General features: G+C 42.2%; 1 protein-coding gene across 1 annotated transcript in view; it reads right to left on the bottom strand.

Moving 5' to 3' along the window:
• The window catches only part of carmil2 (capping protein regulator and myosin 1 linker 2), a 151074-nt gene extending 140818 nt beyond the window's left edge, over positions 1-10256 (bottom strand). The window contains exons 1-2 of the mRNA XM_078210947.1: positions 10186-10256; positions 2325-2416 (exon numbers count right to left, since the gene is read on the bottom strand). Of these exons, the coding sequence (XP_078067073.1) occupies positions 2325-2416; positions 10186-10225 (132 nt within the window). The 5' untranslated portion in view covers positions 10226-10256. The remainder of the gene's footprint in view (positions 1-2324; positions 2417-10185) is intronic.
• Between the last annotated feature and the right edge of the window lie 10094 nt (positions 10257-20350).

Below are 20350 nucleotides of genomic sequence, written 5' to 3'. Positions count from 1 at the left end.
TTGAACAGCCAGCCTGTAGCACACTTGCCCCTTGGAAGCTTTTCTCTGACTCCTTTCTTTTTTCTTAACCTAACTGGGACATGTTTCTGTCCACTGTCTTTGTCCCTTATCTGGGATGTCCTTTTGAGACCTTTTTCTGTCCCACCCCCATCTCTCTCTCTCTGGGACACATATTAATTTTGTGTCCTATGTAAGTTCACCATCTACAGACATCGTGACATTTTCAGATGCAGCATGTTCCAATGCTTGTACTGAAGTTTTTGCCAGTGACAAGGATGGGACTTGCTGTGTGTTGATAGGCTCCCCAGATCAGTGCCAGGATTAGCACTGAGCAGTTTAGGAGTGAGTCAGCCTTCATCTAAAGAGAATTGTCCAGAAGGGGATGAGGGAAGTGGACAGGCAGAAGTCTGAAGAAGCACCTCAAGAAATCTTGCAAAAAAACTTGATGAGGAACTGAATTTAAGGAAGTTAAAGTGATTATGAGTTTAGATTTCAGTATTGGATATCCCAGAGAAAGATCTTAACTGAAGGAAGCGTCCATTGAATGCTCAAAAATCTGTCATAAGAAAACAGTTTGAAACAAAGTTAGCCCAAGCAAGAAAGCTTGGTGTTTCGACAGTGGTAAATCTTCACTGGGGTTGTGTGTCTGTAAGGGTTGCTGACATAAAAGGAATAGTGTGAGTTTGAATAATTTTTTGCTATCTGTATTGAAATCTTTCCAACTTTTTAATCTAATGTAATATAGCTAATTTTTCTTGTTAAATAGATGTTTTATTCTTTTGTGAAAAGTTTATCAGCAAATCCCTATGCAGCATCTGCCCTTCACAGTTTAAAAATAAAGTTATGATCTCTCAAGCTAGGCTCCACTTTGGGTTCTGACTTGTCCAGTATTACCATTAGCTGGGATTATAACAAATTGGGTACAGCTCATTTAGGAAGACAATGTGAGTTTATAGTCCTTAATCTTACATCAATTGCATATAGCTGTTTTTTAGAAGGAAAAATGAAGAACAATATAACACACATTAATTTCCCCTTATAATGTATTTCCTCCTCAATATCAGAAGATATTGGAAAATACTTGTTTGTATCCAATTCTTGAACACCAGCCAATTTCCAGTCACTTGACCATATGTAAATAGTCATGCGTGAGATTTGATAATGAATATTGTCAGACTATCACCAAAGCACAGTTCAGTCTTGTTCACCAATGCAAGCTTCCAGCAAAACAGTTTTCATCAGTGATCAGGTGTATCCCCAACCCTCCCGAGCCTAGGGTATTGATGTGCATGGTAATATCCCTATTGTAGTCCTGTAATGAACTCGGTACAGACTGGAGATGAGTCTGTGACCTCCTTGGTCTTTATGGTTCAGTTACTTAATGGTGAAACAATCAGCAGAGACTGCATCTGCTTTTTGAAGGAAGTTTCATACAAATTCTAAAATAGTAAATACAATTAAATACTTGTGGGTATTCTTGGAAGGCTTAAAAAAACATGAAGCCATTGAAATATCTTAGGAGCCTTTAGTGAACAAATTTGCAAATAAAATATCTTTAGGCTCCATAGAGATTACTATTGAAGTTCCATTGCATTATATTACATTAAAAACACAATCTTTAGATGATATTTTCCTCTGAATAGTTGTCTTTAGCCCTTTGCATTCTACAAATGGTAGCAATCCAACAAAGAACATCAAAATTCACTCCAAGGCGAAGTTCCTCTGTTCTACTGGCAAGAATTCTCACCACATCTTGGCATTGTGGACAACAATCAATTGGGTAGAATGAGCATCAAAGAGAAGTTCAATTGTGTATTGGTGTCAGTGCTGGGTTCATCAGTCCCAGGTGCATTGCATTAACCGGGGATATTGTATTATAACTAAATAACGTTCAGAATAAATGTCTAATCCCTGCTATGTGAGCAGAAATCTCTCTCCCTCAATTTTCGTTAATCATTCACTAAGGGAATGATTGTACACTAATGAACAGCCCACCAAAATTGTCACCCTCACGATTGAAGCTAGACAGTAGCAAGTTACTCAACTTTGAAGAGCATTGAAGCGGAACCATATCTTTATTTTTCCCCTCCATGTACCCACGTGACAAAGAGGCCACCTCTAGCACTGCAAACCCCCCCATTGTTATTCTGGGGTTTAGTGAACTGAACACAAGACAAAATTCAAACTTGGGACAGTTCTATCAATGTTGTGGAGTTACACGTTTCCTAATGTTACTAGTAAGGTAAAAGATAGTTTTAAATGTAATTTGCACCCCCCTCCCCCCGCCGCCGCCCCACCCCACCCCATAAGTGATTTGCACATACCAATATTTTCTCTTCGGATTTACACTTCGTTGTTAATCTCACTTTCTTCATAAACTCTATTTTCTTTGGTTGCAGAATTCTAGTTACATGTTCTGTAAACAAACAAAACTCTTTGAAGTGTTGATGTTTAAATTAGATGTCTCAATACTATGAGCAGATTAATGAACCTGGTCAGAGAAAAAAGACAATGTCGAATATTGTTTTTTTATACACCTAATTTTGTGACAAGATATAACAATATAAGATAGAATGGAATGAGAAGTGATCATTCAGCCATCAGACATCCTCTTTTCGCAGACCACATAATGATTTGCTCTAACACTTGTGGAACATAGACACAGGCCTGGACCAGTTCACTTATTTCTGTGCTGTACATTCTGTGTAATTCAGCCTAAAGCTTGTCTGATTCACAGCCATAAATGATTTTCCACTATGATTAAAAATAATGTTGGTGGAATTGAGACTTACCAAGCCATTTAATCTTTGAAAGAGGCTACTAACTGTAAGTTAAACCTTAAAGATAATAGGTCCGTGAAATTTCCTTTCAACATCCGGAAATATAAGGCTATTAACCCAAATAGGTTTCTTTCAGATCTGCAGTTTAGCCAATCACTAGTCTGGGAGTTGTGCATGAGTTTTTTCTATTCTTCCTGTACAGCAGGAGCAGACTCATTGTGATGGCTCAATTAAGATCAGAGGAGCTCCAAACAGGAAATCAAATGCACAATATGCGGGTGGCTGGGTACTCTGTACAATCTGCTAATTGTGAGTTGCTGGGGCGGACAATTCCAGGTTAACTTCCAAAGTTGTGGACTCCAATATAATGAATGGAGCTGCCTCAGGTCAAGGTCTCCATCAATGCCAGGGAAGGAGGCCTGAAATTCTAATTTGTTATTGAACAGTAATGTTGGATTTTTACACTCGTAATACATAAGCATCGTCTCAGCAGGATCAGGTAGTGAGTCGTTGAGCCTTACAATGGAGTGAGTCCCAGGTCTGGTCTCTGTGATTGCCAGACCTTAACCAGGCTGGTGGGTTGGATGCCCTCATTTAGCTTCAAAGCTCATGGTTATAGTGATTAAAAAATGTTATTTAGGCTTTCATTCTCATCCAGTGTTCAGTTAGTATAAAATATATTGCGAGTTGACTGCACTAACTTGGGGCTTTTCCTCTTTTTATTTTAAAGTAACAACACACTATAAAATCAAATTACTGCGGATGCTGGAAATCTGAAATGAAAACAGAAAATGCTGGAAAAACTCAACAGATCTGGCAGCATCTGTGGAAAGAGAAATAGAATAAATGCTACGATTCCTTATGACTCTTCTTCAGCTTTCATTATAAGTGACGTACTGTGCTGTCTTCTATAGGAAATCTGCTAAATGCAGAGTAACATAACTGGGTTGTTAAATGTGGCATATGCATTGCTATAAACCTTCCTGCTGCCATAATTACAAATTTGGTTTAATGTACTAGTTTGACACAAAGTATTGAAGAGTACATACAGTAACTTTTGTACTTGTGTACTGTACATGTAAACGTCATTCAGCTGAAAGGTTTGATAATTATTTGGTCTATGGAGTGTTCTTTGATTCCACACATTCCTCAGATATTTTAGTAATTTCATCCTCAAAGACTTATATTTTCTTTCTAGGACTATTTTAATATTGATTGTCCATCTGTTACGGGCAGCAGTGGGTCTCATTAAAATGCAGTAGTCACACTCCCAATGTCTTGTGTTGCAAAGGGTAGCCTCCTTACTTCTGAGCCAGAAGCTCTGGGTTCAAGTCCCACCCTGGACTTGATGGCCAAGGAAGGTGCATTCATAACGGGGCCAACAGGTTGAGTATCAACCTGCAAAATCCTTCCAACGCCACTAATGGAAGGCGCTAAGAGTGGGTGAGATCCCTTGGCATGGAGTGGTGCCCCTGAGGCTATAAGCCTCTGGCGACAGACTAGCGACCTGTTCCAGGTAAAACTTGCGATGGAATCCAATGAAAGTCTGCCTTCATAGAATTATAGAATCCCTACAGTGCAGAAAGAGGCCATTCAGCCCATCAAGTTTGCTCCAACTGTCTGAAAGAGTATCTTACCCAGGCCCTGTCTGCCACCCTATCCCCAGAACCCCACACATTTACCATGGCTAATCCATCTTGGGACATTAAGGGGCCATTTAGCATGGCCAATCCATCTAACCCGCACATCTTTGAACTGTGGGAGGAAACCGGAGCACCTGGAGGAAACCCACGCAGACACAGAGAATGTGCAAACTCCACACAGTCACCCAACGCTGGAATTGAACCTTGGGCCCTGGCACTGTAAGGCAGCAGTGCTAACCACTGTGCCACCATGCTGCCCTTGTGCATGGTGCAGGAAGAGAAACAACAAATAACAACACTCCAATGACATCATCCTGAATCAGACAACAATTTAACTCAAAATACTGGAAGCCCCACCTGGTCCCAGATCCCCCAGTAAAACATAGTGGGATTGATTCATGAGAGCTGGATAATAAGAGGCTTTCAGCTGCTGAGGGAAGGAAGGGTGGAAATTGCAAAGATCCTAGCCATAATCTCCCAATTCTCCTTAGATACAAGGATGTTGTGAGAGGACTGAAGAATTGGAAGGATAAGGAAAAAGACCGGGGATTGGAACCACCTGTGTTGCATATGCAGAGAGCTGACAATGACATGATGGGCCTATGCTGTAATCATTGTGATTCTAACACCACCTTTCGATGAAAATCTATTCCACATTTCCGTCGTGATTTTTTAAAAACTTCTAGTCTGCATGAAGCTGGTAATTTTATTTACATTTTGTGCTCTAATGAGACAAAATAAGCATTGAAGGTTATTAATCATGAATGAATTTTTCTATCAACTTTTAGGGAGTTTCTTTCACCATCCCAAGCCCGTGCATCCCATGTTACACGCCCCTGCCTAGTCTCTTTGAACTGTCTGCCAGGAGATGTACCTCACCAGGATTCTGCACTGATCCTCAAATTGTAAATCTATTCACCTAGAATCCCTACATTGCAGAAGGAGGCCATTAGGCCCATCAAGTCTGTACTGACTCTCTGACAAAGCATCTGACCCAGGCTGTCTCCCTCTACCCCTATCTCTGTAACCCCACACATTTACCATGGCTAATCCATCTAACCTACGCATCTTGGAACACTAAAGGACAATTTAGCATGGCCAATCCACCTAACCTGCACATCTTTGGACTGTGGGAGGAAACCAGAGCACCCAGAGGAAACCCACGCAGACACTGGGAGAATGTGCAAATTCCACAGTCATCGAAGGCTGGAATTGAACCTTGGGCCCTGGCGCTGTGAGGCAGCAGTGCTAACCACTATGCCACCATGACACTATGCTCCATCACTCCCTGCCATCATGCAATCCACATCAATGTCATATTTTGTCAAGTTGTATTTCTCATTAAAAATAAGATAGCCAACTGGATGGTACAATGGAAGTCACAAGTCTTCACACTTACGTTGAGTTCTACAAGGTAATCCTGATTTATGTTGACTGCTGCCAATGCAAATTTTTTTTTAACAATTATTGTTACATCTGGGCCTGTTGCATCAAAATATGAATAAAGGAAATTATGTCTGTCCTGCATGGTGAAATGGATGTAGATTATTTCATAGGATAACATAGGACATACGACACAGAAAGAGGCCATTCGGCCCCATCAGTCCATGCAGTGTTTGCGCTCCACTTGATCCTCCTCCTACCTTTCCTCATCTAAATCTTCCATTGTACACCTCCCTCTATTTCTTTCTCCTTCATATGCATGTCTAGCTATAGTAGTCACTTCAACCACTCCCTGTAGTCGGGAGTTCCACATTCTTACCACTCTTTGGGGTGGCACAGTGGCTAGCACTGCTGCCTCACAGCGCCAGGGACCCGGGTTTGATTCCCGGCTTGGATCACTGTCTGCGTGTAGTTTGCACATTCTCCCGGTGTCTCTGTGGGTTTCCTCTGGGTGCTCCAATTTCCTCCCACCGTCCAAAGATGTGCTGGTTAGGTGAATTGGCCATGCTAAATTCTCCCTCAGTGAAACCCCAACAGGCGCCGGAGTGTGGCGACTAGAGGATTTTCACAGTACCTTCATTGCAGTGTGAATGTAAGTCTACTTGTGACTAATAAATAAGCTTTAAACTTTGAAGAAGTTTCTTCTGAATTCCCTATTTGGATTTCTCAGTATCTTATATTGATGACCTCAAGTTATGCTCTTCCCCATAAGAGGAAACATTCTCTCTGTATCCACTCTATCAGAACCTTTCATAATTTTAAAGACTTCCAAACTTTTCAATTCAATAAGCTTAGAGTTTAATTTGCTTTTTTTAACCTGCGGCACAACTTTTAATGGTTGACTTCTCACCTTGGGAAAGCAATAGTCATCTCCATGGAGCTCAATGTGATAAAAAGGGAATTTTAAGCTATTGTAATTAGTGGAAGGAGATTTGCTCTCTGCTCACATCAGCAACATTTATATTAATCACAGACTCACTGCACCCCAGGGGTTCCTATTACTGCAAAACATTTAATCACACCTTATTCTCACCATATGCACACATTCATAACGGTTACAAACCTCCCTCACCCAGAACTCATATCTTATGCATAGACTTTCAGCTATTACTATGTGACAGGTACATTCTGAGGATGCTTCACAAGGCTTTCATTAACACACACCCTTCTTTATTGCAGGAGAGCTCCACCCAGCAGACTGAAACCAGAGGAGTAAAAGGCTGCCTGCATTACCCTCTTCCCCTTCAAATGAAGCTTGCTTGTCATCATGGGGAGAGGTAGAATCGAGGTAGTGACAACTGGCAATGCTGGAGGAAACGTTGCATTGTGTTTCTTGTCCCATCTGGTTTCTATCACACTTCACATGACAAGCTGCAGACACTTGCATCACCCACCTCTCTCTCTCTCCCTGCTCTCCTTTGTTACCCTAGCTAACCCCAATCCCTCTTTCTTTTCAGGTGCTGAAAATGTGGAAAGTCCAGTTGCCAGTGGAAGTGAACCTTCAGCAAGATGCATTAATCATTTGATCTGAATCCCACAAGCATTGGCATTGTGTGAATTTTGGAGATTAGGTGAGAGGAGGTGCCTATATGTGGTGACCCAGCATGCAGAACATTACAGGAACTAGAGGAGGGGGTAGAGTGCCATGGGGTAGAATGCTCTTTTATTAGTTCTGCTGCAGAGGACTCAGATGCTTTTTTTAAATTATTCCTTTCTTCAAGTTACAAAGTCAATGCATAGAGTGGACAGGGCAGGCCCAAATCCGTCTCCTTGCTTGCTCCAAAAAGCAATTCAGATTCAAATTGAACCCAATTCATGGTTTCCACAAGAGAGGCATACTAGATCCAAGTTGACAAGAAAAGGCATTGCACCTGATCTTGGGCTTGATCTGACACGTGGATCTTAGCCAAAGGGCCGAGGAGCGAGTCAGATGTTTATTTAAAAGGGTCTAGTACAAAAAACAATAGCTGGGATCTGCCAGGTAATGCTAGGCGCACTGGGCAACCTATCGGTGAACTTGCACATGATAGCATGGAGGAGTCCAGGTCTAACTTGTCTCAAGACTTTTTGTTTAGCACAGAGATTTACTCATGGGAACATGGACCAAGTGATCAGCTCGATTAACATAGTGACACCCACCATTAAGTGGCCTTCTGCTGGGCTCTGACAGATTCCAAAGGACAAATCATTGCCATGGAAACTCAAATAGCAGCAATGTCAGCTTTCACAGCTGCCATACAATGAGATAGTTTCCATCTTGGGTCCGATGGACAACATTGACAGGGGCCTTTGAAGTGCCCCAGCAGCCTGCACTTAGTTGTCAGACAGAGCCACAGGAGTGCTCAGGCACTGTTCCAGATGACAGTTTGACTGCTGGGGAACGGCATAGTCTCGGGAGGACAGCCTGCCCTGCCAGACCACTCCCCCGAGTCCAAGCTGTTAGTGCCACACGATCAGCAGTGCCAGGCTGCTCTGGCCCACGTTGAGGTGCTGAAATCTGCAACCATGCCCAATAGACCCAGAGCTGCTCAATGTTTTCCTTCATGCCCATCCTGGGCCCTTATTGGAAGCTCAGCAGCCTTCCATCTCTCAAGCCCAGCCACTGAGGAATCATCTTGTAGAAGCTTGAGGATATGGAAAGACAGGCATTACAGGCTGATACAAAGATGATTTTTGATTATTTCTAACAGAATTGATTGATCAACTTGGTTTTGTTCTGGATTTGCTGCTTATCTTTATAATGAGGTGAGGGCAAGATCCATAAATCTGAATGAAAGGAAAGCAATCAGCTTGTAAAGACCAAGATGAGGATTTATTGAACTGTTTGGTGTACTGGGGGTTCTCTGATTCAGGTGCAGTTCTGAATTCCTCAATGAATTCAGACAAGCAGGGACAGGCACAGCATTTCCTCCTCCTTCACTTATTGCTGCCCAGTGGGTAATGGCTCAACCCTCATGATGCTGACATTGTGGATCATGGAAGAGACAACCACAAATCTCAGTACCCACTCAGGAGTGTACACCAAAGCTTCCCCAGGACTGTCCAGGCAACGGAAGCATTGCTTGAGCACAGCAAATGTTTGCATGATTGATAGTTCCTGTTGCAGCATGATTCTCATTGTAGGCCTGTTCCTGAAATAAGCCATGTCTAGAGTAGTCGTCGTTGTTGTCGAATAGCTAGGCTGGAACCTGGCAGCCTGGTTGGAATAAAAACAATGTAAAGGGCTGGCACAGGATATAGAGTCACGAGTGGTGCAGGATAGTGGACACTTCCCATTGGAAAAGATCATGCACTTTCAACCCACTGAAATGAGAACTTTAGTACCCAAAAGACAGCTGCTACACAGGCAGTGGTTAGCACTGCTGCCTCACAGCACCAGGGACCCGGGTTCAATTCCCGGCTTGGGTCACAGTATGTGACCCGTGTCTGCATCGGTTTGTTCTGGCTGCTCCGATTTCATCCCACAGTCTGAAAGACGTGCTGGTTAGGTGCAGTGGCCGGAATGCGGCGATTACGGGAATTTCACAGTAACTTCATTGCAGTGTTAATGCAAGTATTACTTGTGACTAATAAATAAACTTTACTCAGATTTCTAGGTCAACAGATTAAAACGTGGTTGCATAGCTATTGCTATTTTAAAAAATAAATTGAGTGTAATTAGGAACATTAAATATAATTCACGATTTAAGAATTATACTCCAGTCTTCCCAAAAAATGGTAATGACTCAAATTAAACAAAGCTTAAGTTATAGCCATTTTCCTTTAAATTTCTTTTGTGATATGATGATCAGGGCCCATAGTACAGATACAACTTGACAGGTATTATCCGTACAGCAACAGGGGCAAACAATCCCACGTTCTGGATAAAGTGACTATTAGAGTTAATTAAACAATGTAATCTTCAAACTAATCGTGTCTTCAAAATGCTGACAAAAACTTCATGTCAATATCTCTGCCTCACCAAGTGAACTTTCCATTGAAGCATATTTGCTAAGCTTTCGACAGTATTCTCATATTTTTACTACAGAACAGTATACATGGATACACCCCAGCTGAAACAAAACTGAATAAGAGGTTAGTTTTGTCACACTGCATGCCACTTAGGTCTTTAGCCAGATCTGCATGGTCCAACGACGTTACAGGTGTTACTTGTGCACGATACAGACAAAATCTTAAGCCACATGCTCAGTCTTGGTTAGCTTTGTGTTTTCAAGTGACATTCTGCGCCAATAAAACTGAAATGTAGCACTGCATAGGAATCTACAGAGGGCACAAGCAAAAATGTAGTTTTACTCTTAACAAGAATCAAAAACCATTACCTTGCAGCTCTTCTGGAATATCTTGACTAGAAGTAGCCATTTCTGCAGTGACAGCCTTTAGTGATTATGCAGGTACTGAGAATGAGAGAAATATCAATTTGAAGCAGTTACACATCCTGCTGCAGTAACCACACTACACTAAGAGGAAGCAGCTCTCTGGAAATACAATAAAAAATCCAACCAGAAAGCCACCAAGTATCATTTGTGTGTTTTAATAACATGTAACCATTATTATTTATTCAAATTAATATATTTACTGCCATCATTGTTTGTCTTTAACGAATTGATTGTTTTAACCTGCAAGTATTTAATACTAATGCAAAACAGAAACAGAGCCACAGCACCCCAATAGTGAAACAAAATTAAGTTGTGTTGTAACAGTTAGTGACATCTGTCCAAACTAGTAATAATATATTACGTTGTTCCTACAAATTACAGATTCATTTTTGATTTTTTTTCAGTTGGATTGCAGGAAATGTTCTCCACTGAAACGCCTTGCAAAGTATGAGACATAGCTGATGTGGGCATAAACTGCAAACAAATAAGGAGCAATCATCTAAACAATAAAATCACATGGTGAATGGATAGGGTTAGAAGTGAAATGTGTGCAGTATAATACCTTGTACAGTATAATGGGTACTTTGAGTTATATTGTACAGCAATAAGCTAATTATTCATGACAAACATGATTCAAGGTATGTTTTGGAGGGTGTGAGTTAATTCCTTGGTGCTGACGAGAGAGTAGAATGTCCAGGTTATCATTGAGTTTCGCAGCCTTGACATGTTCATAACAACTACGTTTTGCCAATTCATTACTTGGACATTCTAGATCCATGTTATACTATAACTATAGTCCTTTACAATATTCACATGACATAATGATGAGATTTTGAATGATTGTTAACCTTTTCCCTGTTGGCCTACCTAGTAAGTCAGTGGTTCACAAACCTTTTTGTTTTCAGAGTCTCTTTTTGAATGTATTGTGGGGATCAGTTAGCAGGATGTGGTGCAGAAGGAGACAAAGCTGTGGGTGCAATTCCTGTGCCGGCTGTGGTAGTTCATGGAGAGCTGACTTCTTGCCTTGCCCTATGCTTGGTGTGGAGTGTCGCCGCTCAAGCTATATAATCATTTAGTTTCTTATGGGGACATGGTGGTGTAGTGATAATGTCACTATAATGTCAATAATCCAGAGGCACAGGCTAATGCCCAGGAGGATGGGTTAAAATCCCAGCAAGGCACCTTGTAGAATTTCAATTCAATTAATAAAATCTTGAATTCAAAGTCTCAGTTGTGGTGACCATGAAATCATCATCAATGTTGAATTGGTTTATAAAACCAATTCTGGTTCACTAGGAAATCTGCCATCCTTCCCTGGCCTGGCCTACATGTGACTCCAGATTCACAGCAGTGTGGATCTTAACTGCTCTCTGAAATGGTCTAGCAGTTGGACATGAGAGATGGGCAACAAATGCTGGCGTTACCAGTGACGCCCACATCCCATGAAAGAATAAAGAGAAAAAGGCAGAGTGTGATATCTATGGTTCATTGTGGAGCTTTCAAATAGGTTAGTAATCACGGTTTAGATTTCACGCTCCCTTGCCAGTGACTTTGAAGGTAGGGAGCCTAGCACCTGAAATTACTGCACTATTTATACATAAATAACAATGAGCACATTAGTCTCCCCACTATTTTGACAGGAGATCTGGGCCTACACATTAGAATTAGTAATTGTGTGGTGCTTTATGTCTGCCATGTAACTCTGCACTATAGCACCATCCAGTGGCAAAGTGTTTTCGCAGCATAAGAACAACAAACAAGTTGGAAATCCACTTATGAATTTGTTCCAATGAAAATGGAAGTGCATTCAAATCATCAAAATGGACTTCAATTTGGTGTTGTCACTGAGCATGAAAATATAGTAAAATATGCATCTTAGTACATTCTGTATAAAACTGCCTCAAGAATGTGTAAACTACCCGAGTAAAATTATGCACTTATTTAAAAGAGCAAATCTGCTTTGTAATGAAAAATGTGTTTTAATATTATTAAACTGATGCACTTTCTCCCAAGTTGAAGTCCAATCAACATGTCCAAACAAACCTCACTCTCCCCAAAGGGTGCAAAAGGATTAGCAAGTTTGCGGATGATACTAAGATTGCTGGAGTTGTGGATGGTGATGAAGACAAAGGAGCAGCAAGTGCTCCGAAAGCTAGTGGCTTTTGCTATCAAATAAACCTGTTCGACTTTAACCTGGTGTTGTGAGACTTCTTACTGTGTTAACCCCAGTCCAACACCGGCATCTCCACATTGTGATGAAGATTGTCAGAGAAGACAGCGTGATATAGTCAGGCTGGAAAATTGGGTGGAGAAATGGCAGATGGAATTTAATCCTGACAAATGTGAGGTGATGCATTTTGGTAGATCCAATTCAGGTGGGAGCTATAAAATAAATGGCAGAACTATCAGGCATTGACACACACAGATCTGGGCGTGCAGGTCTACAGATCCTTAAAAGTGGCAGCACAGGTGGAAAAGGTGAAGAAAGCATATGGTATGCTTGCCTTCATCGGACGGGGCATCGAGTATAAAAGTTGGCAAATTATACTACAGTTATATAAAATGTTGGTTAGGCCACATTTGGAATACTGGGTCCAATTCTGGTCACCACATTACCAGAAGGGTGTGGAAGCTTTGGAGAGAATACAGAAAAGGTTTACCAGGGTGTTGCCAGGTATGGAGGGTGTTAGCTATGAAGAGAGATTGAATAAACTGGGATTGTTCTCCCTGGAAAGATGGAGGCTGAGGGCGACCTGATAGAAGTTTATAAAATTGAGGGGCATTGATAGGGTGAACAGTTGGAAGCTTTTTCCCAGGGCAGAAATAACAATTACAAGGGGACACAATTCAAGGTAAGGGGGGAAAGGTTCAGTAGAGATGTGCAGGGCAAGTTTTTTTTAAAAAACTGACAGGGGCCTGGAATGCACTGCCAAGTGAGGTGGTTGAGGCAGACACATTAGCAACATTTAAGACTTCTCTGGATAGACACATGAACAGATGGGGAATAAAGGGATACAGGCGGTTTGGATAGGACAACATGATTGGTGCAGGCTTGGAGGACCGAAGGGACTGTTCCTGTGCTGTATTGTTCTTTGTTCAAAGAAATGCCACTGACACAATGAAATAGGCAAGCTATCAAAACAAAACTAAATATTGTAAAATTTAAACAACTGACAGATTGGAATTATCTAGATCTATACCTTCTCTCAAACCTAACTGCATCTCAGAATCAGAATCCACCGGTTGCGTCAATTCAATGAATTTGAATGCACTGTGCATGAGAAAGAAATCACATTCAGGAATTGTGATAGTCCAACTTAAATTCTAAAGTTAGACCCAACAGAAGGACCAAGTTTTTTTTCTGTAGTGGGATCATAATGAAGTGACATCAGAATGAAGACAAATGTAATTTGCAGAGTTCTAAAGCATTGATCATTATATAGACATTTGCTTCTTGATGGGTAAAGTTCACTGCACTTAGAGTTAACAATAAAAAAAGACAACAAAATAGCTGATCTAGATATGTTCATGTGCCCTCTCATTCTGGATACTTTTATGAGAAGTAAGTTTCTCCCTATCTGTCCAGCCCCCTGATGATTTTGGAACATTTCTATAAAATCTCCTCTTAGCCTTCTTCTGTCCAAGGACAAGTCCCGACCTTGCCAATCTATCCTCATAACTGAAGTTTATCATTTCGTGGAACCATTCTTGTAAACTTCCTCTGCACTTTCTCCAATACGTTCACATTCTTCCTATAATGTGGTGTCTAGAACTGTACACAATATTCCAGTTGAGGTCTAACTCATATCTTGTATAAATTCAGCATAACCCCCTTGCTCTTGTCCCTATTAATAAAAGCCCAAATACTATATGCTTTAATGTCAAAAATGGAGGGTCATAGGCTGGGGAGTTGGGATTTGAAAGTGCAGTTGCAAGTGAATTGGGAGCTATTTTTCTTCCGAGCTGGATATAAATGGTGGTATGATAGATACATGGAAAAGAGATATTGGTGGAGGAGTGATACAAGGAAGCAATCAGAGGTGGCCTTATCTGTGAGTGCAAAAATGGGAGTAATGAGACCACATGATGTGGCAAGGTCATACAGGTGGCCGTGAATATAAGTCTGGCCATTTACATGAAGAAGTTTAACAACACCAGGTTAAAGTCCAACAGGTTTATTTGGTAGCAAAAGCCACACAAGCTTTCGGAGCTGCAAGCCCCTTCTTCAGGTGAGTGGGAATTCTGTTCACAAACAGAGCATATAAAGACACAAACTCAATTTACATGAATAATGGTTGGAATGCGAATACTTACAACTAATCAAGTCTTTAAGAAACAAAACAATGTGAGTCTGCAAGACGTGCCGGATCATCGACACAGATGCCATCATCTCACGTGAGAACACCATCCACCAGGTACACGGTACATACTCTTGCAACTCGGCCAACGTTGTCTACCTGATACGCTGCAAGAAAGGATGTCCCGAGGCATGGTACATTGGGGAAACTATGCCGACGCTGCGACAACGGATGAATGAACACCGCTCGACAATCACCAGGCAAGACTGTTCTCTTCCTGTTGGGGAGCACTTCAGCGGTCACGGGCATTCGGCCTCTGATATTCGGGTAAGCGTTCTCCAAGGCGGCCTTCGCGACACACGACGGCGCAGAGTCGCTGAGCAGAAACTGATAGCCAAGTTCTGCACACACGAGGACGGCCTCAACCGGGATATTGGGTTCATGGCACACTATTTGTAACCCCCACAGAGTTTCACTGGCTGTCTTGTCTGGAGACAATACACATCTTTTTAGCCTGTCTTGATGCTCTCTCCACTCACATTGTTTTGTTTCTTAAAGACTGGATTAGTTGTAAGTATTCGCATTCCAACCATTATTCATGTAAATTGAGTTTGTGTCTTTATATGCTCTGTTTGTGAACAGAATTCCCACTCACCTGAAGAAGGGGCTTGCAGCTCCGAAAGCTTGTGTGGCTTTTGCTACCAAATAAACCTGTTGGACTTTAACCTGGTGTTGTTAAACTTCTTACTGTGTTTACCCCAGTCCAACACCGGCATCTCCACATCATTTACATGAAGGCAGGGATTTAGGGAGGGTAATAGGCCAGTGAACCCAGAGGAAGAGAGCATGAGTTGAAATTGAGTTTGAAAGCACTGAAGATGGGAAGACCTTTGGTGCAGACACTGAGGGAAGAAAGCAGTGAAGATATCTCTATGAGAATTTCTATTGTATTTGGGAATGCAGTAGAGAACAAGAATTTTGAATGAAAGATATTAAGGATGGAACAAGAAACGTTCCAGGGAGGAGAGAATGTCTGATGAACTGAGTTGTTGGGAATGAGGATGCAGGTGTATAGTTAGTTGTAGGATCAGAATGATGGCAGTGGGGGACAGCATAAAATCCAGAAGCAGCAATAGTTTGCCCTTTGATACAGGTGAGTCACAGGATGTTCTCTTCCTGTTGGGGAGCACTTCAGCGGTCACGGGCATTCAGCCTCTGATCTTCGGGTAAGCGTTCTCCAAGGTGGCCTCCACGACACATGACAACGCAGAGTCGCTGAGCAGAAACTGATAGCCAAGTTCCGCACACAAGGACGTCCTCAACCGGGATATTGGGTCCATGTCACACTATCTGTAACCCACACGACTTGCCTGGACTTGCAAAATCTGGAGACAGACTGTCTGGAGACAGTACACATCTCTTTAGCCTGTGCTTAATGCTCTCTCCACTCACATTGTCTGTACCTTTAAGACTTGATTAGCTGTAAAGACTCGCATTCCAATCATTATTCTGAAAATTGAGTTTATGTCTCTGTATGCCCTGTTTGTGAGCAGATCTCCCACTCCACCTGACGAAGGAGCAGCACGCTCTGAAAGCTAGTGGCGTTTGCTACCAAATAAACCTGTTGGACTTTAGCCTGGTGTTGTTAGACTTCTTACTGTAGTAACAGGTTTAGCAGGAGACTCAAAGTCACAGCATGTTAAATTGCACTGAAGGGCAAATAGATAAGGGACAGAACTATAGAAACTCTATAGTGCAAGTCATTCAGCCCATTGAGTGCACCGACTCTCCGAAATAGCATTTTACCCAGGCCCACCCCATAAATCTCTCACATTTGCCATGGTTAATCCACCTAACCTACACATCATTTGACACTAAGGGGCAATTTAGCATGGCCAATCCACTTCACCTGCACATCTTGGGACTGTGAGAGAGAACCAGAGCACCCGAGGAAATCCATGCAGACATGGGGAGAATGTGCAAACTCCACAGTCACCCAAGGCTGGAATTGAACCCAGGTCCCTGGCACTGTGAGGCAGCAGGGCTAGCCACTGTGCCAACTGAAGTTGAGCCCAACGGTGTAGCCAGTTTAAACCAGAACAGAAGTGTGTACTTGATGCTGAGATGCAATTAGGTTCGAGAGAAGACATGGATCCAGATAACTGGTTCCAGGTCTTTTCTGCAGCGTACAGCAGATCGAGAGACAGAAACAGGTCTCTTATAGTTTATTCCAATGTAGTTCAGTGCAGAAACATGGTCTCTTGATATTCTGAGAAGTCCAGGAATTTGAAGGGGGATTGGAGAGAAAATCCAGGTTGAGGTCTTTTCCAGATCTTCACCAGAGTTCACAAGGTAATGGTGGGGAATGGGATTTGAACTAGCAGAGGCTGTTTAAATTAATAGTTAACTTGAATGTTGGGCTAAAATGCACCCACTATAAAAACAGTGGGGGGTGGATTTAGGGAGGGAAGGGCAATGAATAGCAGCAGATGGCCACAGATAGAAGAGTATAGTGACTATCTTGGAACCATCTTGAATGGCAGTCTTCACCCTATCCAACTGAAGCATTCAAAATTGCACTGGACAGCATATTTTCGCTTTGCATTTCAGATATGGGGTCTATGTGGAGGTTGCATGTTCTCCCCGTGTCTGCATGGGTTTCCTCCAGGTGCTCGTTTCCTCCCACAGTCGAAAGATGTGGTTAGGTTGATTGGCCATGCTAAATTAACCTTTAGTGTCCCAGGATGTGTATGTTAGAGGGATTAGCAAGGTAAAAATGTGGGGTTTCGGGGGAGAAGGCCTGGGTGTTGCCGGTGAATTGTTGCCGGTGCACTCGATGGGCTGAATGGCCTCCTTCTGCACTGGAGGGATTCTATGGATGTTTTGCAAATTGACAATTTTCTGTCCTCACCTTGCACCTTAAATGTATATTTTTCAGTTTTCTTAGCTTAGCTCGCCATCATTTCTGCACTGGTTTAACTATGTGATCCTACATTTACTATGATAATCATTTATGCCACCTGTTGGCTTGCTTTTACTTTCTGAAGTGCACCAGAAGAAATCTCTTCATTTTTGCACTTCCAATCAGTGGGGATAAGGAGGAATAAAAATGATGTGCACCGATCTATTATTATGCATCACAGAACTAAACAATCATTCCTTAAATATAATTTTAAATTTGTAGCTTTTTGACAAAAACATGATTTGAATAACTGTAGGAAAGGTAACATCGTGGTAACATCACTGAACCTGGATCAATGCTCCGAATACACAATTTCAAATTCCCCCATGTAGCCAAATCTGGAATAAAAAGCTTAATGGCGACCACAAAACTACCAAATTTTCTTTAAAAAAACCACCTGGTTCACAAACGTCCTTTAGGGAAGGAAATCTGTTGTTCTTACCTGATTTAGTTTACATGACTGCAGATCCATGGCAACATGACTGACTCTTCACTGTCCTCTGAAATAGTCTAGCAAGCCACACAGTTGTATCAAATCGCTACAGAAAAGTTGAAGAATAAAACTGGACGGATTACCCCAGCTTTGAAATAAAAAACGAAGTGGTGGAAAAACTCAACAGGTCTGGCAACACCTGTAGTGAGTGCTAGAGGAAATAAGGATAGTCTGATACTGAAAGATTAATAAAATCAGGGTAGATTATTGTAGGGTGCGTGCCCAAAAATCCTTGAAGGCAGGAGAGGTAGATAAGGTAGTTAAGAAGGCATATAGGATACTTGCCTTTATTAGCTGAAGGATAACAATACAAGTGCAGGGAGGTTATGAGGGAACTGTATAAAAAGTTAGGCCACAGCTAGAGAACTGAATGCAATTCTGGTCATCTCACTATACAGTAAGAAGTCTCACAACACCAGGTTAAAGTCCAACAGGTTTATTTGGTAGCAAATACCATAAACCTTCGGAGCACTGCTCCTTCGTCAGATGGAGTGGAAATGTGCTCTCAAACAGTGCAGACACAAAATCAAGTTGCAGAATACTGCATTCTGCAACTTGATTTTGTGTCTGTTTGCACTGTTTGAGAGCACATTTCCACTCCATCTGACGAAGGAGCAGTGCTCCGAAAGCTTATGGTATTTGCTACCAAATAAACCTGTTGGACTTTAACCTGGTGTTGTGAGACTTCTTACTGTGTTCACCCCAGTCCAACGCCGGCATCTCCACATCATCTCACTATAGGCAGGATGTGATTGTACTAGAGAGGGTGCAGAAGAGATTGACTAGGATGCTGCCTGTGCCGGAATGTTTCAGCCAAGAAGAGACTGGTTAGGCTGGAGTCATCTTCCTTCGAGCAGAGGGGGGAACCTGCTTGAAGTACATAGATGGGATAAAAAGGAAGAAACTTTTCCCCTTAGTAGAGGAGTCAATAACCAGGGGACATAGATTTAAAATAGGAGGAAGGGGAGTTGGAAGAGATTTGAGGAAAAATCTTTTCACCCAGAGTGGTGGAAATCTGGAACTCACTGCCGGAAATGGTGGTAGAGGTAAGAACCATCACAACATTTAAGCATTGAGATGAGCACCTGAAATTCCATAGCATACAAGGCTACGGACCATGCTGGAAATTTGGATTAGGAGAAGTGCTTGATGTCTGCGACAGACACAAAGAGCCTCTTTCTGTGCTGTAAACCATTATGGGCAAACTCTTACGAGAATTTAGTGGTAGTTTTGGAGAGAAAACAGGCGTGGAACTCTGTAGATCCACTGGCCAGTTTCCTCTCCAGGTCTTGTCCCTTTAGCAGCCAAAAAAAGGTGGGCATGGTTTGCACCATCACTTTGGCAGGGTAGAGACTGTTTCAGAACTAGCTCCACTGAGACGGGCACCCTTCTGATCATTGAAACAAAAAATAATCTCCACACCATCCCCCCGATCTTTGCTGCCCCTCCCAATCTTCACTGACATTGCACCTCTTCCACCATTGCCCCTCTTCCACCCTTATTCATTGCCAGCATTGCCACATTCCCAACGCCATCATCACTGGCATCCCCACCATAAGTAGGCGAGTCTCCGCTCTGTAGATTCCCCCCAAGGCCCACCCCTGGCACAGGTTGGCATTACCCTCGTCAGGTTCACATCTGGGTAACCTCGCCAACATGATGTCACATCAGCAATGTATAAAAATCTTGAGGCGGAGAATCTGGCAAGGGGGTCTTTAATTTGATTTAAATTTATTTAAATGAATGGGCGTGAATCTGATTGCATCACCAGTGAGGGGCGGTGAAAATCAGATCACGATTTCACTGGCAAGATTCGCGATTTCCAAGATCATGCTCCAAGACGTTTTGCACAAGACCACTAGCAGGCAGGTACGCCAGCCACTTCACCTACATGGGAGAATTAATGGCACACCCTCAATGTATGCATCCTCTGCAGCAAGATTAGGGAATGGTCTCCCTCTGACAAGCTGCTTAGGCCACCCTAATCCTTACTTCTGTGTCCCTCCATCAGTACCTCCAACACAGCACAGAAGACCAAAGGGTCTCAATAATTCTCCTCCTGTGACAGCTTTGTCCACAATTCTACTATAGTTTCTTGCAACAAAGAAATGTGCACATTACCTTTAAATAGTCAGCAATACAGAATATCGATGACTCCCATTCAGAACCTGCCACTGAATAGTAACTATGGCAATCAGCCTCTTTGATTCAGGATCAATTTGAGATCATAGTTTTATCCACATGCTTGGGGCACAGCACCCATTCTGCACTTGAAAATGTAACTGATACAATTTCTACTCTTTTTCTTGGTTAGGGTTGCATTTCATAGCACTCAACTTGAGCTAGAGAATTTGC

Source organism: Mustelus asterias, chromosome 4 (genome assembly GCF_964213995.1).
Source record: "Mustelus asterias chromosome 4, sMusAst1.hap1.1, whole genome shotgun sequence".
Taxonomy (NCBI): Eukaryota; Metazoa; Chordata; class Chondrichthyes; order Carcharhiniformes; family Triakidae; genus Mustelus; species Mustelus asterias.
Note: the sequence above shows the minus strand (reverse complement) of the source record. Positions and strands in the feature narration are given on the sequence as shown.